Here is a 25,721-nt window from a genome sequence, read left to right on the forward strand (position 1 = left end):
CGGCTAAATTTCAGTTAAACAAATAAAAAACAAAGAGCATTCATATCGCAAAAAATAAAATTCATCCCGTCGACTTGATGGACACCCCAGTATTGCGTGGTGTGCTTTCCCTCTCCTGGGGTGCAGTACTACAATGCCGCTGGGGTCTCTCAAACCGACAGAACTGACTGGTCTGAAGTTGTTTGACTGTTCGAGTATCGATCAGTTGCAGTTTTTCTGGTCGGTAAATACGAAAAAAAAACGTCAACTTGGAATTTATATTTACTTCCTATTTACTAGCTGTCATTGCTAAATAAATAATGGGTAAATACTTCAATTAACAATTATTGGATGCTTTCGTCGTTCTTTGGAGAAAGCTTTCCGATTAATTTCGACAGATTTTAATGAAAAACACCTGTCAGACGTTCTAACCTCAACACCCGGCCTTTCACTGAATTATTCCGATAAAATACTCAATTAATATTCTTCTGTTTCAGCTGTGACGAGTGGAGTTTCCTTCGTCCTCTCTCTCATCCTCACAATAATTTTATTCTCTGGAATGCAAATGTACAAAGGGTGGCTTGCATCCTCACAGCTTCACACGATCCTTGGGGGCTATATTGGCTCCATGTTATTTATACTGACCCTCACAGCACTTGGTAATCTCGAGTCCACAGTCTTCGGAAAAGCTTTCCAGATGAAACTCTTCCCAGAAGGTTTGCCTTGAGTTTTTAGGGTAAATACATTTTTTAAAAGTATTTAATCTACTCAACATTTCAGTCTTCATCTCTCTAATGGTCTCATTGATCGCCTCGGGACTGGTTCACCGAGTCTCCACGACCACATGTTTTTTATTCTCCATGGTAGCACTTTACTACATCAATCGTATTTCTCAGGAGACTTACTCAACACCTAGTGCAGCAGCTATGCTTCATACGAAAAAACGAAAATAATTCGTGAAAAATTCATTGAATATCTCCATTAACTTCATGCGAAAATAATAGCTCAAAAATATCTGACTTCCATTTGAATTTTATCTGAAAAAACAGACATGAATTCAGAATCTGCAAACGGAAACATTTTTATATGGAAATTGCATTTTCCTTTATCGAAGAATTAATTCCAGAAAGGGTAGCCTAATCGTAAACGAATGGAATGAATAATCATGTAATTTAAATAAATCATTTTTTTTAACAAAAAAAGGTGAAAGAACCAAAAAATTTTTTTTACGATTTACGCGCTTTGTTGGTGTCTCTATGTTTCTCCGCCTCTTCCTTGTCACTGAAATATTCGTAAACTTCGTCAGCTTCACTACGTTCGGGCAAACTCTTCGTGTCGTATTGAGAGGAAGAGCCGTTGGATGAATTTGGAGGGAGAATTTGCTTGTATATCGACAGAGCTTGGGCGACGAGACCCGAGACGTCTCCTACGTTGCTTGGAAGTATCAAAGTGTTGTTTGTCTTGGCCAGTTTGTTGAATGCCTTGACGTACTGCTCAGCTATGCTCAAGGAGGCTGCATTTTTACCGTCTTGAAGACCGAGAGAATCTGCCACTATTTGCAGGCCCTTGGCACGAGCTTCGGCCACCGCCAGTAGAGCTGTTGCCTCACCCTGGGCTTGATTGATTTTTTCTAATTTGTCAGCCTCTGATCAAGCAATAAAAAATATGAAACGACTCAAATTCCAGGAAATATCAACCAGTGTAGTATTTTATACCTGAAGCGAGAATTCTAGCCTGTCGTTTTCCCTCAGCCACGTTTATATCAGCTGTCCTGACTCCCTCAGACTCGAGGATTGCAGCCCTCTTCTTCCTCTCCGCCTCCACCTGCGACTGCATGGCCTCCTGAACTCTCGCCGGCAGTCTAATATCACCTTCAAGTCAATGACCATAAAATAATCATTTTCAGATTAAAAAAATTGTACCAATTAAAATTGGATTGGAGAATAATTAAATATAGAGCTTACGAATTTCGTATCGGAGACACGTAATTCCCCAGACCTCGCTGGCCTTGTTTATACTCGCCACAATATTAACGTTGAGTCCTTCACGTTCCCTAAATACATTGTCTAACGATATTTTACCCAGTTCCGATCTCATCGTCGTCTGTGCCAACTGAATTATCGCGAATTCTGGATCCTCCACTCCATAAGATGTCAGGTATGGATCATTTATCCTGAGGTAGAGAACACCATCGATATCGAGGGTCACGTTATCGGACGTGATTGCACTCTGTTTTGGCACGTCGATAGCTATTTCCTTGAGACTCTGAACGTATTTAACTTTGTCAATTATTGGAAATAACACGTTAAAGCCCGGATCCAGGATTCTGTGGAACTTTCCCATTCTCTCGACTATCCAAGCCTGTCAACATTTTGTCGTTAGACTCGAAGAAATCAATCAATTTCTCATTTATTTAATCATTAAGGTAATTAACGCACCTCTTGCTGGGGCACGAACATGAAAATCGTGTTGAGTGGAGTACTGGCTTTGTGTCTCACTTGAACTGGATACAAAGACCAAAGTATTGGGGTTGTCATACCGGGTTCAGGGTACATCGCAGAATTCTGAAATTATCACAAATATTTCTTCTAATCTCAACAATTCCAGGTTATGTTGTGCGTCCCTGATTCTCCAGGGATTTTTCAAACAACGGGAACTCACCCGAAGAACTCCCAAATTCCTCGTCAAGAGCCTCGTCCTGCTCAACATCTCGCAACTTTTTTTTTCACACTGCACGAATAATTATTATCGGAAATTCCTGATGCCGGTGGAAGTTACGGTTTCTTTTCCTCTCCACTATAATCGTGATTGTTCAATGAAGATCAGGAGGAATCGGTACAACAGAAACCTAACAAAATCCAGTACTCCACGTGTTGTTTCCCTCGTCGCGTTGATTTCCTAACCCCCATTTCATGATTTACCCGTGAAAACATGAGATAAAAAAATTAAATACCTCAACAAAATACTTTAAACAAATTAATCAATCTGTGAGATCGAATAAGATGAAAGTCAAGAGCTTAGAATTAGAAGAGTCAGAAAATGACAGTGCATCCGAAGATATTTTGGATTCCGACGAAGGGAATCAATCAGAAAATAGTTTTGATGAAGATGATTCATTCGAACCTGGAGAATTTGTGAGAAAACGTCCTCGGGACGACGAGGACTCCCACCAGAATAAGAAGAAAAGAATAAAAAAGAATAATGAATTGTACAAGCCGCCAACAGCTGAAGAATTATCTCAACTACGAGAAACCGAGAATCTGTTCCACTCGAATCTCTTCAGACTCCAAATCGAAGAGATATTGACTGAAGTTAAATTAAAGGATAAATATAAAAAATTGTTTGACACGTGGTTTATTGAATTGAAGAAGAATATCAGATCAATTTCAGAGACGAAAGAACGAGAATTGACGAGGAAGAAATCTCTGAAAAAATTAGAAATAGAAGTGCCTGACCTCGATGTCCCGATTAATCAGAAGGGAACCTACAGATTTCTGAAGCCCTCGAACATATCTCCAATCGGTTCCTACACTGTGAATACTACAGTAGGCCCCGATGTAATCGTAGACGTCATGGTGGAGATGCCCTCGGCTTTATTCCAGAAACATGATTACCAGGACTACAGATATATGAGAAAGCGATCGATTTATCTCTCATACATCGCTGCGAATCTCTCCGACTCTCTTATCGAGAGAAAGAAGTTCTTTGGAGAGAGTTACATGCCGAAACTGAAGATAATTCCCTCTGGAGCTCTTGGAAAAAGAGTGACGGTTCACATTCATATAGCAGCGGAGAAGGGCAGCTTCAAACTCTCCAGATTCTCTCCAGAGAAGAACTCAGTCCGACCGAACTGGTTTTTCAATTCAAATAACGATCCCTCGGAGGTCTCAGCACTCCCCCCGACTCCTCATTACAATTCCAATATTCTGCACGACCTCACGATGGGGGAGACCAACACTCGAGCCTCGAAGGTCCTGAAGGAGTACCCAAACCTGAGGGATGGGATTATTCTATTGAAGATCTGGCTTTTCCAACGTCAACCAGAGAAATCATACGAGGGATTTAACGGTCACATCCTGATGATGTACGTACTGCATCTGCTGTACGAGAAGAGGCTTAATACATTCATGAGTAGTTATCAGATTGTCAGGAACGTATGGAATAATTTGGTGCAGACAAATTGGTCTGAGACTGGCATCACAATGTGTCCAGACCTCGAGGCTAAATCTCGAGTCAGTGAGTACCAGAAATATTACGACTGTGTATTCCTCGATTCCACTGGTCATCACAACTTGGCAGCTAATATATCGATTGATAATTACCTTTGGATTCGCAGTGAGGCAGAGGTGGCTGTCAAGTCCCTCGACAACGCCAGCATCAACAGCTTTCAGGTTTTATTCATGAGACGATTGCCATTTTACTCAATTTTCGATCACTTTGTATGTTTTCATGATGTTGAGGGCCTCAAGAAACTCCTTGATGGGGTTCCTGATGAGAAGAAGGTAGACCTCGGGGTGCACAAACGATCTCATGTAATCAATCTCATAGTGAATATCTTGAAGAAGGGCCTGGGTCGACGGGTGTCTCAATTATACGTCAAACCAGAAGACTACAAGGAGTGGGAGTTGACAGAAAAAATTCCCTCTCATCTCAACAGAATCTTCATTGGATTCCAATTGAATCCAGAGTTTTGTTTCAATATACTTGATAAGGGGCCTGAGGCCAATGCCCCTGAAGCCGCTGATTTCCGAAAGCTCTGGGGGAACAAATCAGAGCTTAGGCGGTTCCAGGATGGCTCCATCTGCGAGGCTGTCGTCTGGAACAAGTCCACTACCATCTCCGAGAAACGAATGATCACCAAACAAATTGTTATGTTTCTATTGAAGTCGCAATTGGATATTTCTAAATCCGAGTACTTCTACGCTGGAGATCAGATCGACGAGTTCCTCAAGTATAGGAAGACGAAGCTCATAAAATTTCCGTATGGAACTGGAGAAGAGGCGACGCTCCAAACTCTGCAGGTCTTCAACTCCCTGGAGAAGGAGTTGACAGGGTTGACAGAGCTCCCATTATCGATTACTGGAGTGCAGGGGATCAGTCCAGTGTTCAGATACACTGATGTATTCCCCCCACTGGCAACTGGTTACAAAGCAGATGAAGACACAGAGGAAGGTGAGAATTGCCTTCTCCTGAAGGAAACGGCCAGCCTTGAAAAAGCTCCGACTTCAGCTCGTGCGATTGAAGGAGTCATTCAACTCTCTGCCAGTGGAAAGTGGCCTGATGAGCTCGAAGCGGTAAGAATGACAAAAACAGCCTTTCACATTCAAATAGCTGAGTGCGTTCGTAAGTCACTGGGTCTCAGGGCAAAGGGAAATTGCAATTACGTGGATATCCTCAAGGATGGATTTGTTTTTCGTCTGAGTGTGGCACATCAACGTGAGATAGCTTTGATGAAGCAACAGATGGGGGAGGACGGTGTAATAAAGTACAGGGATAATGAAGAATCAATTTCACTGGAGAATCATCTATTTCATCTTCCTAAGTTGAATGGTGCACTCCATGGACTGCACTCTCAGCAGCCCTCGTTTGGGCCCACGTGCTGTTTGGTGAAGAGATGGCTGTCGGCACATCTTCTCGATGCCTCTCATTTTCCAGAAATTGTTGTCGAACTCCTGGTGGCAGCCATGTACCTCAATCCAGATCCCTACAAGCCCGCTCAAATCCCGCAGACTGCATTCATCAGGATCTTGCAGTTTTTCGCACGAGAAGCCTGGAGCACTGATCCTGTGATCGTTAATTTCAACGGGGAAATGACCAGAGAGGAAGTTGTCGCCGTGGAGAATCACTTCGGAGAGACCAGAGAAACACTTCCGCCTCTCTTCATTTCCACCCCTTACGACCACAACAAATCTATATGGACGGGTGTTAGTCCTTCGATTCTCGTTCTCAATAGGGTTGCCTCCCTTGCTAAGGAAGTCCTCAAGCTTGTCGAGAGGGAGTTGTTTGAGAGCTCCTTCATAGTCTGGGAACCCATGTTCAGGCCCACCACGGGTGGGTACGATATTCTTATTCATGTCAAAGCGGAATTGAATGCGAGGAGACCCCAGGCCCTCGATCTTGATGGCAGCCTTCCTCAGAGCAAACGACGTCCTTATAAACCACATCCTAATGTCACAATTCCCATCATTGGATTTAATCCTGTGGATAAATATCTGGAGGAATTGAGAGTAAGTTCTGGGGATTTATGTCTCACTGATATTTTTATTTATCTACTCGATTTTTGTTGATCGTTTTGTTGTAGTTTCGTTTTTATTATTTCTATGTTTTTCTGGGTGGACGTAATTTCGAAAAATCTATTGGCCTTTAATTTTGCAGAACAACTATGGAGCATTCGCGTTGTTCTTTCACGACACGTACGGGGGTTCTGTGATAGGTGTACTGATGAAGCCCACAGAGCTGGAAAAAAGAGAGTTCAAAGTCCCTAATGTGAATTGCAGGAGAATCGATGGCTCTGGGAAACTTGTGCTGAATGTTCCTGCAATGATAGAGGATTTTTCACTCCTTGGTCACGGTCTCGTTGAGAATATCGATGTACAGTCAAAAAACATTAAATTGAATTAAATAATACGACTTATGTATTTTTATAACTCAGAGGAATGAATTTTTGAGATAGAAAATAAATGCCAAATATTCATAACGATATTTTTTCTTATTCTTTACTTGATATAAGCACGTGACACAATGTGTTTCATATTTACAATTTAAACATTCACGCGATCATTGATTTATCCATTATTTATTTTCATTTGTAAATGAATATCGGTAGTATATGAAAAGAAAATGTCAATTACTTAGGTAATGAGATTACGATTTAATGATAATGAGAAATAAAATTGAATCACAGCTTAAATTATTGATATTGTTAACTTAAGCGCAGCCCTGGGTAAATGAAATGGATAGATGCACGCCGTTGGGGGAGGAATAATTGTTGTAAAATTAATTGGATCTAGCGGAGGGTATAAATGAAAATAGAGGGACGTACGAATCACAAATAATGATGTAACACTAGAAAATGTAAAATGTACGGACTAACAGTACTTAATTCTTCAGGATGGTCCGGTGTTTTTAAAAGCAGTCTTACATTTCTTTCGTGCAGATTATGCAGACCACTCTCAATCACTCGCAAAAATTATTTTTCTCATTTATTAATCCTTAATGTATATTCACTAAATATTCCTCATCATCTCTAGCCACATTCGTAAATCACTGAATAGCGATAATTATTCATTAAAACACTTTATGTACATTAAATTGAATAACATTAAATTAATCATTTTCTTACGTATCATTTTTTAAATCCTTTCTGTAATGTAAATGTCACTAGTTGTGAATTCCTTAGTGCAATCTTAAAATGGGATTGAGATCGGGCTGGGAAGAGGACGAGGCGTACTTTCAGTGCTCGATCTTGTTTTTTTTTTTTTTTTGTTAGTATTCTTCTTTAACAGTCAACTAAATTAATTATGCGGGCAGTACAGGTGTTTTGTATATTCATCGTCTTTTTCTTTGCGAGTATAAAATTTATCGGTGAAACAGAGAAAACTCAAGGTATCTTATGTCATCACAAGAGATTAATTTTCTTGTTCATTTTGAATAACCACAATGCCGTTTTCGACTAATCCTGTGCCATCCTGGCTCATTGGAACTCTAATTTTTTTTGTATTGTTCTAAGCTGCGAACAGTTCTACATCCTCTAATACTTCTACAAATGTACAGATGCGAATATCTTCCATGATAACATTTCAATATTTTTTGCTCTTAGAATTTAGAAATAAAATTTATACTCTGATGATTTTACGCTTCGTCTGCATGATTTTGGTTTTACAGGGAGATCAGAGCTAATTATGAGATTGGCTCGAATTAATTCCGTTTAAGCGACAGTGAATTTACCAGCGCAGGCTAGGGAACTTTTCTTTTTGGCATTGATAAATTGTATTTATTTGAATTTTTAGCTATTATTAAATTAATTAGTCGTCCATTGTTAAGTCAAGACGGTTTTTCATCGTCCGAAGTTCATTGTTTCGGCCTCTCTATTTCTCCTCCCTTCGACGTTAACTTTCTCGAAAATGTAGATTATGTACAATTAATACACGATTAAAACAAACATCCCCATTTTTTTTTTCACTCATGTAATGATCACAAAGACTTTATCCCCCCAATTGATGGTTTGGTTTCACGGTTATTCGTTTAGATGTAAAATTGACTGATACGATAATTACAAATTCCAAACGTGACAATCGCGATAACAGAGTGTCACACTATTCCATTTGGATCACCTCCAACATATTAATTAGGTAAAAAATCATAGAAATATTTTCGTTATAATTAAAACAAGCTCAAGTTTCATTACTTGGTCTTAATCACGCATCAATTATCCCCATCTGTATGAGTTTTTGTCATTGGGAAAATCGAATCAACCGACTTATCGATAATCTCCTGCACCAATAGAAAGTGCAGAATGGGATGATGAATTTTATAGAAAGGCATGTACACGGATTTATTATTCCATAAGCTGGGCCCAAAAAACAGTATATTTTAAAAATGCGCGGACTCCTACTGACAAAGTGAAAGAGGAACTACAAAAAAAAAAAGATAATCCTATTAAAACAGCTGATGAATGGCGATGTGCTTGATGAATACTAGAATACTCTGGCTGATAATCAATCATTCAATCTCTCGAATGACTCGTTATACTTCTTAGAAAAATAATTGCGCAGTTTAAGCTGATGAAGTAACGAAATAATTCCCCGGAAAAAATACAACACCCCAAATGACAAATGATAATCACAACCGTACCTAGCCAGCAGTCAGTCGTGTTTCAATGTTGAAAAACAATTGAAAATCATTAATCCATATTACTACCTTATCTAGATAAACAAATTATAAAAGTTGCCTTGTTGTTTCATCATATTCATTGTTGTCATACGCCATCAATTACGAGAACGAAAATACCAGTGATTTGTTCATTGATAACTTGCAATTGCGCAATTGTATGATGTTCAACACCCCCATTCGCTCCACACGATTGCCTACGCAAATTGGAGCTGTGAATTTTAGGTGGAAACACCTGTACCCCGATCAGAGATCATTCCTGGGCGATAATTGTTTTTCCATCAGGAAGAATTAATTTATAGCTCTTCCAATCACATAACAATTCCCTCATCACTCTTTGTCTTCGCGAATTAACGAGTGAAATTATTGCTCATCACAAAAAAAATGCTCTGCAAAAAATAAATACATCATTGCATTTTATTTCTACACATTCAAGGAGTGGATTGCGATAATCAAAAATTTCACTCGGTGTCGCGAATGAACAGAATCATTCAATATTTTCAATTGTTAGAGCAATAAATTCAGATGATCGTAGATAAATGTATTCATCATCGATTCGGAATAAACGGAACGTCAAATTGGCATCATCGGATCCTAGGGCGCAGACAGTAAGATAATTCATATTAAATTGTATCATCAACTATATCTCCCATATTTTCATTAAAATCAGCTGTTCATGGCTGTACAATGATAACAAGACATCCCACGACAGACTCCAGCATCAAGCATATAACCACGAAAAAATACATTTTATTTCCATAATTTATTTACCCAAGTTATTTCGGAATAGCAACTATAAGTACATAAAAACGTTCTGTCATAGGTTGTCTTTAGGTCAATGCGATTGCTGTGTACAATTGGATAGGGCACCCACGGCGGATATTACAATTCTAATAAGTTCTTCGTTAATAAGATCGCTGAGCTAGAAATTTAATGAGTGCTTCATAAATTTTCGTCTGATTCTACCTAGCAAGTATATTGTCAACTACTGCTTGCTCCAGGTATTCTCACGATTTACATATCGAGAGGTAATAAGCTTAAAAACTTCCTTCAGTGCCAAACATATATACAATTATTAAAGAACCACTTAAAACCCCCAGGGAATATCCAAAATGGTGTAATTTCAGTACGAAGACATCATCAATTATATTAATTGGCAATGAACAAAGCAATCATACGAAATCAATGAGCTTCTAATCAAACGAAGAAAAAAAAAACACTCGCACAGCTGTGACCTTTTATTGTCCACATTAAAAACAAATGGACGAATAGGGATGAATAAACTGAAAATGCGAAAGTTCGAGATTTCAAAACAGCTCAATTCTATCTAAATTGTTCACGTAATTCCGGCGTTTCTTACTGCCCATTAACTTCTTTCACCACAAAATATAGTTCACTCTTTCACTCTCTCGGTCAATGCGATGTTGCACGTTGCATGTACACGACATTGACAGACTCCGATGATAATGACCTAATAATAATGATAATCAATAATCATACCAATAGAATAACAGCTGTAGTGGTAATATTAATGGGTGTGGTTGGTGGTGCAGTTATGCTTATTCTCTCCCTTCGTTTTGTTCATCAGCTGTTAATAGTTATAAAAAAAAACACTTGAGTTACATCAATTGGACAACGGTGGTGACGTAGTTGTTGGTGTTGCCGTGACAGTTGTCTGGAGTACCGAGTCTCTGGAGGCTGATCGACTGAAGTCACCGAGTAGTTTAATCACTTCTCGTTCTCGATCACCAGCTCCATCGGCATCTCCATTGTCCCGTTTACTATGCCTAGCAACTCCAACATTTCTACCTCCATTTCCACCAGCACTATTACCCGCACACTGTACCGTGTCGCCAAGACCAACAGTAAAAGACAGTCATTTCTGCCTTCCACTTTTTTTCTTCTTTCGTTTGAAAAAGCAGCAGCATCTGGAAATGAAGCAAACACTAATAGGACTTAGAATCGCTTCGAATTATCTCCTTGTTTTTATTTATTTATTGTTTATTCTCTAGATTCTGCAATTGTCACAGTAATTTATATAGAGATGGAGTTGGACAAAGAGTCAGCTGGATTGAAACATGCCTGATGAAAACGTCGTGCATGGCTCGAGTGAAGTGAGAGTGATGCCAGGGGTTGGGTTTGTGTATTTGAAAAGAATGGGATATGAAAGTTCTTCCGAGTGGAGCTATCTCGGGGCTTTATTGCTGCTACTTGAAAAGATGCTCTGATTTTTCAAGCTGCATCACTGCGCGCATTAGAAAACTCAATCTTTTCACTCTGAGAGAAATTTTTCTTTCAACTTTGAAACCATTGCAAATTTGCATGAAATTATCATTTATTACAATCTATTAAGTTGAACGTTTTATGCGCGGTTAATTCACGCCGCGAATTATCGCTATTTGCTAAAAGTGGAAAATGTTTAAGCGGCATTACCACACGCCTGACACTACACTCAATCTTTTTATTCGCATGTACTAGAGAAATCTTAACATAAATCTTGACATTATCGACTTCGGAATGATAAATTTCTGTAGGAATTACATTGGATATCAAAGTATATAGTCTAATAAAAAAAAAATCACAGAAATGACATTCAACCGTTTCTTTTCAAAAGATGAAAAGAAGTTCCGATTTGGCAAGTTGCATCGCCGGTTCTTGCTCTCAGACATTGAGAGAATTTCGACATTTTCAACTTTATAACAATGGAGTTGATTTCAAGGGAATGTCTTACAAGAAAATGTTCGCCCCCGACGTTGAAGTTTATATCTTATATAGGCCAAACCAAATGACGCGTATTTATTTTAACCGTCCTCACGTGGTGCTAGCGATGCAGCTTCCTCCGTCGACGAGCGTTTAGTTTATATTGGAAAATCAGAGGATCACGTGGTTAGACAAATTCATCAGGACGTGGTGTTTTATCGACAAGTGCAATAACCGCTCTGTGCGAACTTGACTTAATTTTTCTGCAGCGAGGACACGTTTTTAATCGTTTCGATGGAATACCGATGCTGCAAGTAATGGTTAACAGTAATAATTAAGATAAGTGTGAAGAGGATGATTAATGAAAGAGAAGACAATTCACTAGATCGTGCTGGAGTTCGAAGTAGACTGACTGATGAAAATTAAATGATCATCAGAGAATAACGAGCGAGAAATGCACTCACTAATTTATTATCCATACCCAATTAAACATGCATTAAGGACAAACATCCTAATGTCATCAAAATTTGGTACTAACTTGGTTTCATCGATCATCTCGACTTCTTGTGGTGCGGTTATTGGTGTGTTTGAGTGTCCTGCGGTTGGATCGTCGTTTGCCAATTCTCCGTTCGTCGAAGACACCACCTAGATCAATCAAATACACCATCCATTACATAAATGTATTTCAAACTTGGCCAATATCGAGTTATAGACTAGGAAGAACTGGAAGAGCAAATCGAATAAATAGAGCAATAAAAAATAATTAAACTCAATTAATCAACTACAGCATAAGATATAAATGAAACAAGAGGGTTCACTGTCTCAGAGACTCTCTGCTGAGTGCATTAGACACCTGAGACATCAATCATTTATTACAAAAAAAAAAAACACAGCAGAGTACATCGAAGTTTATACCTAGAATACACATCTGAGAGTGATTGATAATGAGTGTATACATAATAGAGTGAGACGGCCATTGAACCGTGAAGACGTTTGGACTTTAATTCAACGATATACACGATATCCACACAGTACTTGAAACGGGAATAATACTTGCAACAGCTGATACGCCAGTTAGTGTATGCTAATTACCCAGAGAGGATAAATATTAATTGAATAAAAAAAAATAACATCGCAGAGACTAGCATGCGGCATTAATGATAAACACGAGGAGGCAATCACAATGTGGAGGGCTGGGGGGGTGGGATGGGAGAAAGGAGGAAACCAAAAAAAATAACGTGGACTGACCATAATCCGATGATGCCGTGACTAAAAAGAAATTCAACTATTAAATCCTGATCACGCTCAAACAATACCGTTCGCGTCATCAATAAAATGAAACTTCAAAAGAGCAGTAAATGCCACATGAACGAAAATCAGGGTTGCACGTTGTGCAGACGGTAATTGCCAAGTGATTGAGAAATATATTTTTTTTATTGCTATTTCGTTGGTTTTTCTTTTTCTGTTATTCAGGGGGAGAGGAAGATGCGGGTTCACTCACCTGAACGGAGCCATGTCTGTCGGCAGGCGTCAAAGTACCACCAGCACCCGATTGCTTCACAGTCTCTGGCCAACTTGCTCCCACCCCCTTACCGCCCCCGCCTCCCACCCCACCACCTGCCACTTCCTGGAGGAACAAGCGGGACATTGTTGGATATAGCGTATTTTGTTAGTCAAAACTCTGTCATCTCATAATCAATTTTTTTGGTTTCGAGTATCGAGGGGGAATCATTAACACAAGATGATTGCACAACACCACAGATGTGTATGCTTTGATTTTTTTCATGATTGCGAAGAATTTCAGACGAAATCAGTCAACCGTTTGCCCGCACTTCCTCGTAAATCGATAATCGATTTCGGAGAGCTTTAAAGATTTGCCGGGTATTTATCATTGAATTAATCGGCATGAATTTTTTAGGGGTTGACTCATTTGGCGTGAAATACCTCGTGTGGTTGAACTGAGATGTTCACCGCTTTGAGGGAGTGATTAATTAAACGATACTGGTACTGTTTTTCCTCTCAGCCTGCGCAATGAGACTTTGAACGAGTGCCTGGCCATTAACAATTGAGCTTTATGTCGACTGTAATAAACTACCGTAAACTAATGTGGTGCATACGCTGGCGAGAATTAATCTACCGTATTTGTTGAATAATATGATCGAGCGGACTACGTGATGCCATGATTTTTAGAGCATTATCTCATTGATTTGACTTTTGTTTTCACTTCGTGAGGCTTACGTATCGTCCTTGCAACTCAACGCGTACTTCATCCAGTATCAGAACCACATCCTCCTCGAAATCATCGTAATCCTATTGATTGTTGTCACGTTAATCCACGTTTGTTGTGCCAGTCAACAGAAATTAAAGTTGTGTATTTATAAAATTGAATGTTTTTTTGGCTTTACACTCGATTTGCATCACCGTTGGGACTTTGAAATGGAAAAATCACTGACAATATTATTAAACCGATTCATGATTACCATGTGTTTTCATTGCTTTCACAAACTGCAAGGTACATGCGGTTACTTGAGTAACAGAAAAAAAAAATAGTTCTCTTTTAACTGTACACGACCATGCTTAGGAAATAATATAGACTGAGACTTCCTGTTACCTTGTATGCACCAGGATGTCGATCTCGATTCGGCGACATGACGATCTCGTGTCCTGTCTGCATGGATCCAACAGGAGTCGACTGTAATGCAGAGAAGATGCGATATATTCCGGAACAGTGTGTCATTATTTTTGCCAAGCTGATTTATAACGTACTTGAACGTCAGCGGTAACGTCAAGTTTCTGGTGATTATTTTCAGGGTGTACACTATTAAATACGGACATGAAGCATGAGTATCAACTACTAGTAATAATATTTGTTCAAACAACTGAGACTGGTGCGTTCGGATTGAGAATTTTTATGCACTCTTCACAGCTGCGAGAAATTGGATGGAGCAAAAAAAAAAATGGAGGGATATGACTCATGGTGTGAATTATGAGAAATTGAATGCAGGTTGAACAAGTGGGGGAAGTGAGTGAATAGAAAAAACATAATGATGGTTGAATTTGCGGTTCCGGTGGGTGACGAACCTTGTCAGACTTAGTTTTTCCAATATGAGAGGGTGCGGCGTCCCTCAATGCCCGAAGCTGTACAAAGTTGTCGGGCTAGAGAATAGATATAGAGCAGCATGCAAAATTCAAAGATTAATAAGCCAGCTTTACAGTACCCAGTACTGATGATGAATAAGAAACGCCATTATCTCCAGGATTCTCGGTTGTGTTAGTTTTATTTCACTCAGAATTTGACTATGAATTATTGATAGAGCATGCAGTGCAGCATCACCATTCAATCACATTTAATTTATTTATTTTAATTCAATTAATCTGAACCCACCATGGTTTTACCCGTCCAATCGAATTCGCCGTCATTGACAAAGCCCCTTCTCTCGTAAAGATCCTGGAAGAGTTTTCTCAGGTACTCGTAGTCAGGTGTCTCAAAAAAATCCAATCTTCTCACGTAGCGTAAGTATGTGGCCATTTCCTCGGGATGACCGTCGCACAGTACCTCGATTGGTGTTGCACGCTTTGTATCACCAATTTTTTGGTAACGTTCTTTGAGCGTATCGGCTTTGAGACCCTGCCAGGGTAAGCTACCTCGAAGAAAGTACATGAACATGTGTCCAAGTGCCTCAAGATCGTCTCGCCTACTTTGCTCTGTATTAAACCAATCACCAATTTCCATTAACAATTGTCAATATTTTACTCAAATCTACTTGTGAGAGATTCAACGATCCAGATTAATGGAAAAATGAAATCATACCTTTCCCCAGATGAGTATTAATACTCATATAACGCGCTGTTCCAGTGAGACTCTTGTGTTCCCGGTACGGTATATGTTTATTAGTTTCCAAGTCTATGTATTCTTTGGCCAATCCGAAATCGATGATATGAATAATCTTCTCCCTCTTTGTCGTATTCCGTCCGATGAGAAAATTCTCGGGCTTGACATCGCGATAAATCAGATGCCGGCTGTGTACGTATTCTATCCTATGGAGCTGGAGGGAAATAAAAAAATAACAACCATTGACAATTATTTATGAGTCACGAGAGAAGACAAAGGGCCAGTGACACTCTCACTGTTTATCTCGAAATCGGTAAAAATAAAATGAGACTTACGAGTTGGGTTGCTATGTTGAGAACGGTTTTAAGGGTGAATTTTCTCCCACACAGGTCAAATAGGTCTTCAAGACTGGGTCCAAGGAGCTCCATTACCAGGGCATTATATTTTCCGCATGGGCCAAAGTAGTACACCTCCGGTACACCTTCTATATGCGTGTTATGGACTGTACCAATGAATCGTCGTATATAATGCGTTTTTTAATATGCCTTTTTCGGTGTAATGACAATAATCAGTAGCTGAAGCTGATAAATAATGGCGTTTCGCCCTTGTTTCAACCTCCACTTGTTCTCGAATCATAATTTTTATGGAAAAATCGATTGAAACGAGGACTTTCACGGTACTTGTGAGCGTGAAACAAGCGAGAAAAGAATATGTGCAATGAGTACTCACCATGGGTACCTAATAATTTATAAAACCTATACTCTAAGTGGAGCTGTGGCGCCTTTGACTTCATTGGTTCCTGAAAACAATTCAAATATCCAGTGGCTCAGTTGTGGACAATTATCTCATTAATAGTGTAAAGCAATTTGCACTCTGGAATTTTAATTCATCAAACTCTGGTGGCCACTCGAGTTTTACCCCACGGGCTGTCTCAAAAGCTCACTGGGAGAAACTTGACTAATTCCAGGAATGATATAATAGACTATAGAGTAATTGCCTCGGTTTATAACAGGTGTCTGATGGCCTTACCATTTTTCTATTAAAAGTATCAAAGTTTCAGTGTTACGTCAAGAGTTGAAACAACAACCGGGTGAAAGAGTCTCGCGTGGTATTACTTTCCCTTGTATATAAAGTGCAGATTGCTTTTCCCTCAACAATCTCGAGTGTCAACAATGATATGTACTCACCATTTTAATTGCCACGTGCTCATTATTGTAGAGATTCTTCCCTGTAAAATAACGAAGATGAATTCAACATTAGAGACTGCCTAAAGAATAAAATGAGAAATGAGGTGTGAGAGAATGCATCAAACTTCATTATCATGTTACAAGAAGTCAACAGCTATTTCAATTCTCATACAATGAATTCATTGTCTCATGCTGATACTCCCGGGGAAGCATCAGGGAATAATAAATAATCAGTGGTCAACGTCGAGTATCTAGTCTAGTCTCTCCATCAACTTCTTCTCAGTAACGACTAAAATTTACAACTTCCAAGTGCGTGTACCGTTGCCATGCGTACGCCATCAATAATTCCCTCGTGAATCATCGTATCAACTGTTGGACTCATGCACTTGGTATTGACAAGGGTAATATTAAAAATTGAGTTGTGCGTGAATACGATTTAGTCACACTTGGTCTGCGCCATGGTGCGGGTCGTGCTTTCGATCGACCGCGTACAGTCTAACGATAAACTAGGCCAGACTGAAAATACCTCACGTGCCTACTAAACTCGATCCCAGGGATTTCTCAAAAAGAAATAAAAGAAATGTAAAAAAAGGGCAGAGCAAAAATGAGGAATAGGTTGAACGATGAGACGGAGACAGAGACAGAGCTGGGACTATTTTTTTATAGAATTTATTTGGGTCTTGTTCATTATTTTCAAACAGCCATTGGGAAGTCACCTGAAGGATTCCCTATTCAGTCTCGCCTGGTAACACATTTATACGGACGCTGGGAGTCAATGACACGTCCGTTGTTACCAAGTGGCCAGGTCTTCCCGCCGTTAATGCTCCTTCCAGGTGTTCGGCCCTGAATTTTCCGGTTCTTTTTTATTTCCTCCGGGTTTTTAAAATTTTTCACCCATGAATATATCATGACACCGAATTATTGACCAGCAATGAAGCAAACGTGAGGATGATGCAGGTAATGAAGATGATGGAGAATCAAGAATACCAGAAGCCAGTTAAAATTCTCGACCTCGTGATCGAAAGGTTTCACGGTCACATGCGCTAATATTTAATCTAATAAAAAACGCGCGAGAGCGTACCAACGGTATATCTATAACAATGTGCATGCATCACACGATACATCCACCATCCGGATATACCATCGATGCATAACGCTTTTCCATTTTTTTTTTTGTCTTATTTTTATTATCGCAGGTATACACCAGTGGTTTGTTTTTCGTCTGGTGTTGGCTATCGGATTTTATTGTCACCGCTGACTGCAGGGTCGAGGGTATATTTATTATCTAAAGGTCTTGATGAAGGAAACTGCACAGTTCTTATTTTTTACCGAGAGAATGGCTGTTTCCCCTGGGATTAATCAAGTTTTGTTGGCTCTCTCATTAGTCTCCCCAAGATATTTCGATTTGTTTTCTCCTCTGGTCCTAGCCGGTTTTACGGAGTCAATATGAATGTTTCAATGTCCCCAGGGTGTACACGAGTTTCGGGGGAAAATTGTCTCGAGAATGTCTTCCTCATGATTAATATATAGATCAGAACCGGTGGGATAGGGTGGATATATCGGTGTCACACCCTTCACGGATGGCAACTTCGGTGGTGGTATAAAGGACCTTTTATTCATTGCAATGTCTCTGCACCTCCGTGGGGGCATTCTAGAGCACCTCCTGGTTAAATAGTAATAGCACTCTCCCTGAACAAACTCACCCCTGGTATAGTCCCTGAATTTGCGGGCGTTGTGGTATCGATAGTTTCACGTGCGACCTCATCTATTCCAGGATGGTGGCAAATCGAAATGACTTCCGACTCGCTCCAATCCACTTGAATTCAGGGGGATAATGCCGACGAGGTGATTCAGCTTGTTCGGATAATCCAAGTTGGTGGTGAAGTTACAGGTGCGGGATATTAATTTTACGGTGGGAGAATATTGAATTTTAATTGTAATTGATCAATCATTCAGTTATGCAACTAATATCGCAGTTAAACACCTTTCAACGACTGATGAGTTTACGGGGAAACGATATTATTTTAATTAATTATTGTCTAATCATTGGGTAGACAGTGGCACTGCACTAGAAATTCATCGTGCATTAATTCTGATTGCGTAATGAGTTAATAACGTAACATTCGATATTTACGACTGTTGGGGAAATAAATAGAACTGGGGCTTCATGGAGATGGATTTACTCGGGGCTTCACGTGTTTTCAAGCTGTTGGAATATTTCAAACTTGTGAAATGAGTTTAATGGCCCACATTTTTTTCAACCCCTCACGTAACGTACGAATAAACAGAGTTTTACTACTGGGCACCTACTGTTAAACATTTTTTTTCTTCCTGACATTCACAGAATGGAGAAATTCTCGACTAAAATTCAACGAATTGGATTTTTAAAGAGAAGTCGTGCCAGGATTTGAATTTTCTTCGATATTATAATTTTTGTGGAGAATGGGAAAATGAAAACAATGGGGTGGGGTTAAAAATTGTTGAAGATCTTTAAGTGGAAACCGATGCGGTGATAACGGTGATGGTGAAGGCAGGAGGAAGGGTTGGCGAGAGGGCAGCTCTGGTGGCAGACAAGGGATGTCAATGGGGGATAGAGCGAGTTGATAGTGAGAGTGAGAAGTCGTGAAAGGGCGGCTGAAACACCTCTTGTACACTGAGATACATTCTAATATCCACAAATGAGTAGGAGCAAGGGAGAGAATAAATAGATAAGAGAGTGGGTGAGAGAGGGTGAGAGAGGGTGAGGATGTATGGGAGTAGGCCAGTTGCGGATCGATAGATGCACGCGATGCCGAGTTTACCCAAGCACTCTGTGATTTTCCTCTCCAAGCATCTTGTCTTGCCTTCACCCTCCATTTATTCACCCCTGGACATCCCTGTTCATGTATTTTTCCTTCTCCTATTTTATATCATTTTTTTCTCTCACATAATTTGCAATAAATTTTACTGAGAAAGGTATTTACAACTGCAAAGTCTCCCGGAGAATTGGAGACAATATAATCCACATAATGTCATTCATGACACGAGTAATTCCCTCAATGCATCTAGCTGTTGTCAATTATTCAATGAATACACGGGGGGAGCGGGAAAAATTCAAATGAACAATCGATGTGGAATTGTCACGGCAATTTGGCAGGAGTCAGTGAATAAATTTTTGAGAGGGCAAGTGCCATGGAGGCAATGCCACTCTCGGTGGCGGTTTCAAATTTTATTCTGTAATAATAAAAAAATCCATAAACCCATCGAAATGTTATAATGAAAATATTTTAATTCGCTAAATATTCACGAAAATATCGAGGCATTACGCGAGTGGCAGATGGCAAAATTATTATAATATTAGTGAGACGATCGAGTGTGTCGCACATTTTTCTGGCCTCACTCAAGTTAAAGGTGGACAATTTCATTGTCGGTATTACCAAGAGGCCCGGTGTGTAAATGTAGGTCAGGGTACGGAGGCTATCGGGCGAATACTCCGGGTAAAAAATAATTATGCATTTCTATACACGTGACTACAGCACAGCAACAGTGACGACTGTTTTTGTTTGTGGCCTGGCCTCCCAGATATCACTCGGATTATTCGAAAAAATACACCCAGCGAAAGAAGAAAAATATGAAAAATTCTATTTTTGACATTTGCCACTGGTGTAGCTTTGCTGACTCTTGATTACGTATCCACTCTCATTCTCATTCTCATTAATTTTCATTAATTTGCCCACGCAATTCGCTTTTCCGGTGAGATTTTCGCCGTTTCTCCTGTGCCATCTGGAATTCGCAGAGAATTCACTGGAAGATTGGAGATAAGATCGTCCTCTTCGGTTTAAATCTATAATCCGCAATCACATGATAATTAGCGTCACGGGCGGTGGAGTAAAGTGGTTACGATCCAATTTAGTCATTTACTTGACTAAGATGGGATACGGTAGTTGAAGGGAATTGGAAACTCCGAGTCGTTCAACCGACATCGCGGCGGCAGTATCGATTAATTATTTGCCAGAAACTGAAATAAAGAAACGGAGGATGGATGCCTAGAGAATTTCAATCCGGCACTGCCATTCATTCATAAAATTTTTTATTCCTTATTCTTTCGATTTTCCATCTCTTCGCATCGAGTGTTTGATGAAAAAATAAAAATCAATCGCGACTCCTCGATACCGATGGATTTAAATGGGTAAAGTGAACTCCAATGAGAATATTCCAATGAGACCCCGACCTTCGTTCAACCACTGGCCAACTCTTGTGCTCCCTACCAAGTGTCATCGAGTCTTGGGATAAAACTCATTCTTTCTCCTCGGTTTTATCTCACTCGATAATACTTCAATCGTCATGGAATAGTCGGTGTTATCGATTTTAATAAAAAATATCGATGATAAATCCAGGGACGGAGAAATCAACAGGCGAAAATATAGCTTCCATGATTAATTTAGAAAATTGATAAAAGGAAATTCAACCGTCTAACTGAAATAATGCGAAATAAACTCCGAGAATATTCAATAGGAGAAAAAAAAAATCCGGCGCCACTGGATTCGAGGGGTCATTTCACCTCTGTCATCGCGATGGCACGATGTGAGTCACTATCCAACGAGACAGGTAGCAACCTGTCTCTGAATGTTCAAAAATGCCTGTAGATGCCTGTAGAAACGACCAGTCGAGTTACTAAAAATGTATTCAGCACAAAAGAAGGTGAAACTTCTTTGATTAGAGCGAGTGACGTCAGCCCCCAAGTTTTTACAGCTAAGAGAGAGTTGTCAGTTCAGAAAGTGAATCTCCAGCATCTCCATGTACCCATTTGTCCCAGTAATGTCAACCCTCGAGACCAGCTGACCGCCTAGAACCCGTCAAAAATTCAATTGCACACGTGTCACTCGATTTCTTCACTTCTGGATCGACAAAAAGGATGGCTGAAGAGGAGGGAGCCGTGGGAAAGTTGAAAAGCAGAGACCAATCGATTCGATCCCCTCGGAGTCCTCTAGTTCTCCATTTTTTTTTTTCGTTGCCCTTCTGTTGCGACCAACCGGAAGTCCCCCTCTCCTCATTCACTCAACATCTCAGTACCTGAACTCGATAGCTCTGAAATCTCGTACTTCCCCATCCGGTGTTATCCTGTGTTAACAAGAGAGCAGAATAAATAACAGGAAAAAAATCTCCCCCGAAAAAAAAAAACGAGAAGATTGACTTGAATTTTGAAGAGCTTAAACCGTCGAGAATTCTCGTCCACCAATTTTCATAATTCTTCTCGATCCAAATAACGAATTTTGTCGTCGAGCCAGACGTCTCATCGTCGACGAGACCTTGCACTCGGTTTAAATTGTCCACGCCCGAGGCCATTGCGCTGCATCATTAAACTACGTCCTTTCCTATTTCCCCTTGTCTACAACTTGCTGTTTAATTTTCCTGGATGCCCCTGTCCTTACCCCTGGAGCCCCACTCAATGGAGCTATAATTTTAAACTGAAAACCATTTGCACCTGACGATCGTTCACGACTAACGTAAACAAGCCCCAGAGAATTGGAGAGAAAGAATGAGAGTCATGGATGCAGTTGAGTGAAAAGAAGGGTATGAGCCAGGTGGTGTGCCTGGAATTCATGTACACTAACGTGAGTTACTGTTGGAAAGAGGTATTTGGTTGTCTCGACTCGTTTCGCACCGAGGACGAAGGAGGAGACCCGTTTTCTGAAGGAAGTCCCAGCCACTTTTCTCTTGTTACCCACACATTTACCCGTCCATAAGAGAAATAACTATTATCTTGATTCTGTTATCAAACCACCAATTCAACTAAGCATAGAATGTCTCAGTCGTGATATCTATTTTCACCGGGGAATTGTAAATAAGTTTTCCACATCAACACTTTTAGGTTGAAAATATACATTACTCGTCATTTTACGAGGTAGCATTATTTTTATCGAGTAATTGAGGTTTAATTCCCAATGTTGCAAATTGCAACGCTTTTTCCCCCCTTTTTTTGGGGTCGGTTTTTGCTACCTTCCGTGTGTTTGAGTATTCATTGAATTATTATTAATGAAAATGTTTCCCCTCGTAATTAGTGGTCTTTCATGAGTGTGCACGCAGCTGTAGCTCGAATTCCGTTTCGATAATTCATCGGTATATTCTCACCTTCTCATCACGGGGACAATACTTGTGTACGAAGTATTTATCCGTTTAATATTCTTATGCCTGTCTGAAGTTATATTTGTCGAACGTCTCGTGATGAGAATTTATGAGTAACTCCAGTTGCGCATGGGTGTTTATGAAATATTTTTGTTTAGTTATTCTTTGACTTTTGTTAATCAATAACTTTTTGACGTGATCACTAGTTTTGAGTGAGTAGAGTATACGTGATCTGGAGATAACAGCGATGAGCATTGCGCGCACTGATAAAATCAGCTGATAACAAGTATAGACACGTTATGAGCGAGCATTTTATCGTGCAGTTTCTAGATTCATTTTTCATTTACATCTCCATTTCATGTCTCCATTTTCAACGGCGCAGCATTAAAAAGGGATATATCTTTTTCTGTTGTTATGTCGAATGATTATTGGGATAATTTATCAACTTGTGTTGGGCTTTTTAAAATAATTTTCTATTGTTATTATTCTTTTATCATAATTTTTCGCTGGAGAGAGATTTTATTTTCGTTGTTTTTGTTTTGTTCTCACGGTTTTCATGGGGAATTTTCTCTTCACCCCTGGAGATGAGTCTTATTTTAGAAATATTCTGATCGATATACTAGTTATACTGGGTACTTATTGATGTATGAGGAGATTAAAACCTGATTTGTTGGGGTCCATGCAAATACGAGATGGTATGGAAATTTATGGAGATCGAAGGATTGATAATTTATTGGATTTTATGAATTCTGTTTGTTATCGTTTAAGTGTTAAAATAAATTCAATAATTTTTATAGATTCCTGGGTAAATTTTTCAGAAGAGACTACCTGTCGGCGCAATAATTTCCAAATCATGAATGTCCACTTTCATTTTCTCATTTCGGTTTTCGACGAATTTATTATCCCTAGTGGGTACAGAGATAAGATTTTTGTGATAAAGGGGAATTGTCCGAATTAAATCAAGGGACGGAAATACTCCATTCACTCTTATTATCGAGATCTAGATGATTCGTTTTGTTTACTCAAGACGTTCCGCTATAACCCAAATGAAAAAGGTCATGCGATTTTTCCGGATGAGTGAGAATATCAAAAGGACAATAATAATGCTCCAAGGCAATGGAATACATTTGTTATCATAGTGAGGGGTAATTTTCGGGGGAATCAGAGAATTTCCTGTATTTTATTTTGCCGAATCATTAAAAAGGGATTTGAATAAAGAATGAGTGACTCACCGAGTCGAAGTTCTCCGAAGTTACCACAGCCAATTTTCTTTCCAACTCTAAAGTTGGGTCCAACCATGAGGATACCCGAGGTGGAGGTGACACTATGCCTGGACGTATGCATATTGGATCTAGTTGCATTACCACTTCCCCTGGATGCTCTCTTGGCAGCTTCCTGTTCACGTTCTCTGTCACCACCTCTGCTCATATCCTTGTCACCTCGTGTCTCCCTACCGTCGCGTTTCTGCATTTTAATTGGCAAAATAATGCCCTCCTGGTCCACCTTTTTATCGAGAACCAGAACCAACACTATTACAATTCTATTACAACACCTGTACCTCCCTAACTTAAAAATCTGTCAGTAGTGGCAGTAGCTGCTGTACATTGGGTATGTGATCCCCATTTTGTTGGCAATTATTTGGTTTCAGGGTCAAAGGGTGAAAACTCACTGGAGCAATCACCTGTCTACCCTGTTCTCAGTGGAATTTCCCAACGTAAAACGGCACTCCCGATTCAGTAATAGGCACAGATTAAATTAATCCTTCACCAGCACTCTATCATGTTCCAGCACTCACAAGGCACAACCCAAAAGAGACAAAGTAAACCCCATCAACCCCCACAACTTCAATTCCTCGTTGTTTTAACTTTTCCACCTCAACAATGAGACAAATAATGTACGAGGTAATTGTCAATGGTTACCAGCTCAGGTTGTATGTCAGAATGGGGCGCTCGCCCTCATAACACTTGCCTCAGGGAGAACAGGAATGAATTATTGACATGGAGAGTAATAAAAATAAAAAAAAGTGGACGGGAAATGAAACTAGAGAGGAATTGAGTGAATTGAACCGAAAAAAAAAATTCATACAAAACGTTTAAAAAATATACAACCGGTTTATATTATCAACCCGGCCGGTTGAGAAGCTCAATGAAGGAGCAAACACGAACCTCAGTCACTGTCCAGAGTATCCCCGACTGTGGACCCGTCTTCGGCCAGGGTGTACCCCCATACAACCATTATGGATCATCGCCAGGTCCAGTAAATCACTTTTATTTTCCCTCAATCCCTCGACGCAACTTCTCCCCACAACAGTATCTCCTTTTGCTCCACCACTTTTACCACTTATTTCTTCTCTGCAACTGCGTACAGACGTCGACAATACCTCCAGAGTGAATTAAAAAAAAAAGAAACCCCTCCAGGAGTTTTATCCAACGATGCAGGAATCAACGGGATAAAACTCGTTTCCACGGTGCATTGAACCCGGGGATTAATAAAGCGATGAAAACAATAGTATTATTTTCACATTGCCAGTTTGGCAGTGAAAAACCAATCGTCCACCTTCCCTCGGTTATCCTTGCGACACCAAACGGTAGCCAACTTGAACGACAACTGATGGTAGAGGGGGGGCCAAAAGATAGAGATGTTTTTATGTCTCCCTCATTAATCCACTGAAAATACTTTTTGGTGGATCTGTTAGACGATTAATTTACACGATTGGTGGGTTTGGATTGTTCGTGTTAGGACATTATGGGATTTATTCACTGGTATTTATTTTTTTTTTTTGGGCACCACCCCGTGGCCCACGACCACAAGAGAAACACTTTGGCTTCACCAACGGGCTACACCAACTTGGCCACTTTGGCCGACACGGGTAAAACGGTTGGGAGCGGATCTCGATGTACATTGGATGAATTTTTTTTTTTGTTACAGGCGAATCGACAGGCCTACCAAGTTTCTGGATCTTGAGGATTCATGGAAATCAGGTTTTTTAATTCTGACTAGAAGACCCTTCACCAGGTGGCGTACTCTCA

General features: G+C 39.9%; 4 protein-coding genes across 10 annotated transcripts; 2 read left to right on the forward strand and 2 right to left on the reverse strand.

The window, feature by feature from the left end:
- Window positions 1-155: 155 nt before the first annotated feature.
- LOC105266262 (protein KRTCAP2 homolog) lies at window positions 156-1,177 on the forward strand. Its single transcript, XM_011304256.1, has 3 exons — window positions 156-303; window positions 477-695; window positions 760-1,177. The coding sequence occupies exons 1-3, from the start codon at window positions 300-302 to the stop codon at window positions 930-932; spliced, it is 396 nt and encodes a 131-aa protein (XP_011302558.1). The 5' UTR covers window positions 156-299; the 3' UTR covers window positions 933-1,177.
- Window positions 1,178-1,198: 21 nt separating this feature from the next.
- Window positions 1,199-2,790, reverse strand: Stoml2 (stomatin like 2). Its single transcript, XM_011304258.1, has 5 exons — window positions 2,641-2,790; window positions 2,418-2,543; window positions 1,944-2,340; window positions 1,695-1,850; window positions 1,199-1,624 (listed from the first exon to the last, which is right to left on the reverse strand). Exons 1-5 carry the CDS (start codon window positions 2,686-2,688, stop codon window positions 1,206-1,208), a joined length of 1,146 nt encoding a protein of 381 aa, XP_011302560.1. The 5' UTR covers window positions 2,689-2,790; the 3' UTR covers window positions 1,199-1,205.
- A 47-nt stretch (window positions 2,791-2,837) lies between these two features.
- Window positions 2,838-8,279, forward strand: Mat89Ba (nucleolar protein 6 Mat89Ba). Its single transcript, XM_011304270.1, has 2 exons — window positions 2,838-6,206; window positions 6,355-8,279. The coding sequence occupies exons 1-2, from the start codon at window positions 2,982-2,984 to the stop codon at window positions 6,598-6,600; spliced, it is 3,471 nt and encodes a 1,156-aa protein (XP_011302572.1). The 5' UTR covers window positions 2,838-2,981; the 3' UTR covers window positions 6,601-8,279.
- On the reverse strand, window positions 7,448-25,561 carry gish (casein kinase I gish). Of its 7 annotated transcripts, none has more exons than XM_011304269.1 (10): window positions 23,925-25,561; window positions 16,588-16,628; window positions 16,130-16,199; window positions 15,736-15,884; window positions 15,380-15,614; window positions 14,954-15,273; window positions 14,170-14,260; window positions 13,070-13,170; window positions 12,107-12,213; window positions 7,448-10,796 (listed from the first exon to the last, which is right to left on the reverse strand). In XM_011304269.1, exons 1-10 carry the CDS (start codon window positions 24,160-24,162, stop codon window positions 10,745-10,747), a joined length of 1,404 nt encoding a protein of 467 aa, XP_011302571.1. In that variant the 5' UTR covers window positions 24,163-25,561; the 3' UTR covers window positions 7,448-10,744. The 7 variants fall into 7 exon arrangements, with proteins under 7 accessions (XP_011302571.1, XP_011302568.1, XP_011302570.1 ...); XM_011304266.1 differs by having other exon boundaries at window positions 7,448-10,814; window positions 13,070-13,195; window positions 14,180-14,260; window positions 15,736-15,902; window positions 23,925-25,560; XM_011304268.1 differs by having other exon boundaries at window positions 15,736-15,902; window positions 23,925-25,560.
- Window positions 25,562-25,721: the final 160 nt, after the last annotated feature.

The sequence above is a fragment of the Fopius arisanus genome, unplaced genomic scaffold (assembly GCF_000806365.1).
Source record: "Fopius arisanus strain USDA-PBARC FA_bdor unplaced genomic scaffold, ASM80636v1 scaffold00037, whole genome shotgun sequence".
NCBI classification, from domain to species: Eukaryota; Metazoa; Arthropoda; class Insecta; order Hymenoptera; family Braconidae; genus Fopius; species Fopius arisanus.

Excerpts from the sequence above, each read along its gene's own strand:
- LOC105266262 (XM_011304256.1), top strand. Across the intron at positions 696-759 it reads GATGAAACTCTTCCCAGAAG|TCTTCATCTCTCTAATGGTC; the intron begins GTTTGCCTTGAG and ends TCAACATTTCAG.
- Stoml2 (XM_011304258.1), bottom strand. The coding sequence starts at position 2,688 with ATGTTGAGCAGGACGAGGCTCTTGACGAGGAATTTGGGAGTTCTTCGG. Across the intron at positions 2,544-2,640 it reads GGAATTTGGGAGTTCTTCGG|AATTCTGCGATGTACCCTGA; the intron begins GTGAGTTCCCGT and ends TGATAATTTCAG. Across the intron at positions 2,341-2,417 it reads TGTTCGTGCCCCAGCAAGAG|GCTTGGATAGTCGAGAGAAT; the intron begins GTGCGTTAATTA and ends AAATGTTGACAG.
- Mat89Ba (XM_011304270.1), top strand. The coding sequence starts at position 2,982 with ATGAAAGTCAAGAGCTTAGAATTAGAAGAGTCAGAAAATGACAGTGCA. Across the intron at positions 6,207-6,354 it reads AATATCTGGAGGAATTGAGA|AACAACTATGGAGCATTCGC; the intron begins GTAAGTTCTGGG and ends TTAATTTTGCAG.
- gish (XM_011304266.1), bottom strand. The coding sequence starts at position 24,162 with ATGCAGAAACGCGACGGTAGGGAGACACGAGGTGACAAGGATATGAGC. Across the intron at positions 15,615-15,735 it reads TCAACATAGCAACCCAACTC|CTCCATAGGATAGAATACGT; the intron begins GTAAGTCTCATT and ends ATTTCCCTCCAG. Across the intron at positions 15,274-15,379 it reads TAATACTCATCTGGGGAAAG|AGCAAAGTAGGCGAGACGAT; the intron begins GTATGATTTCAT and ends GGTTTAATACAG.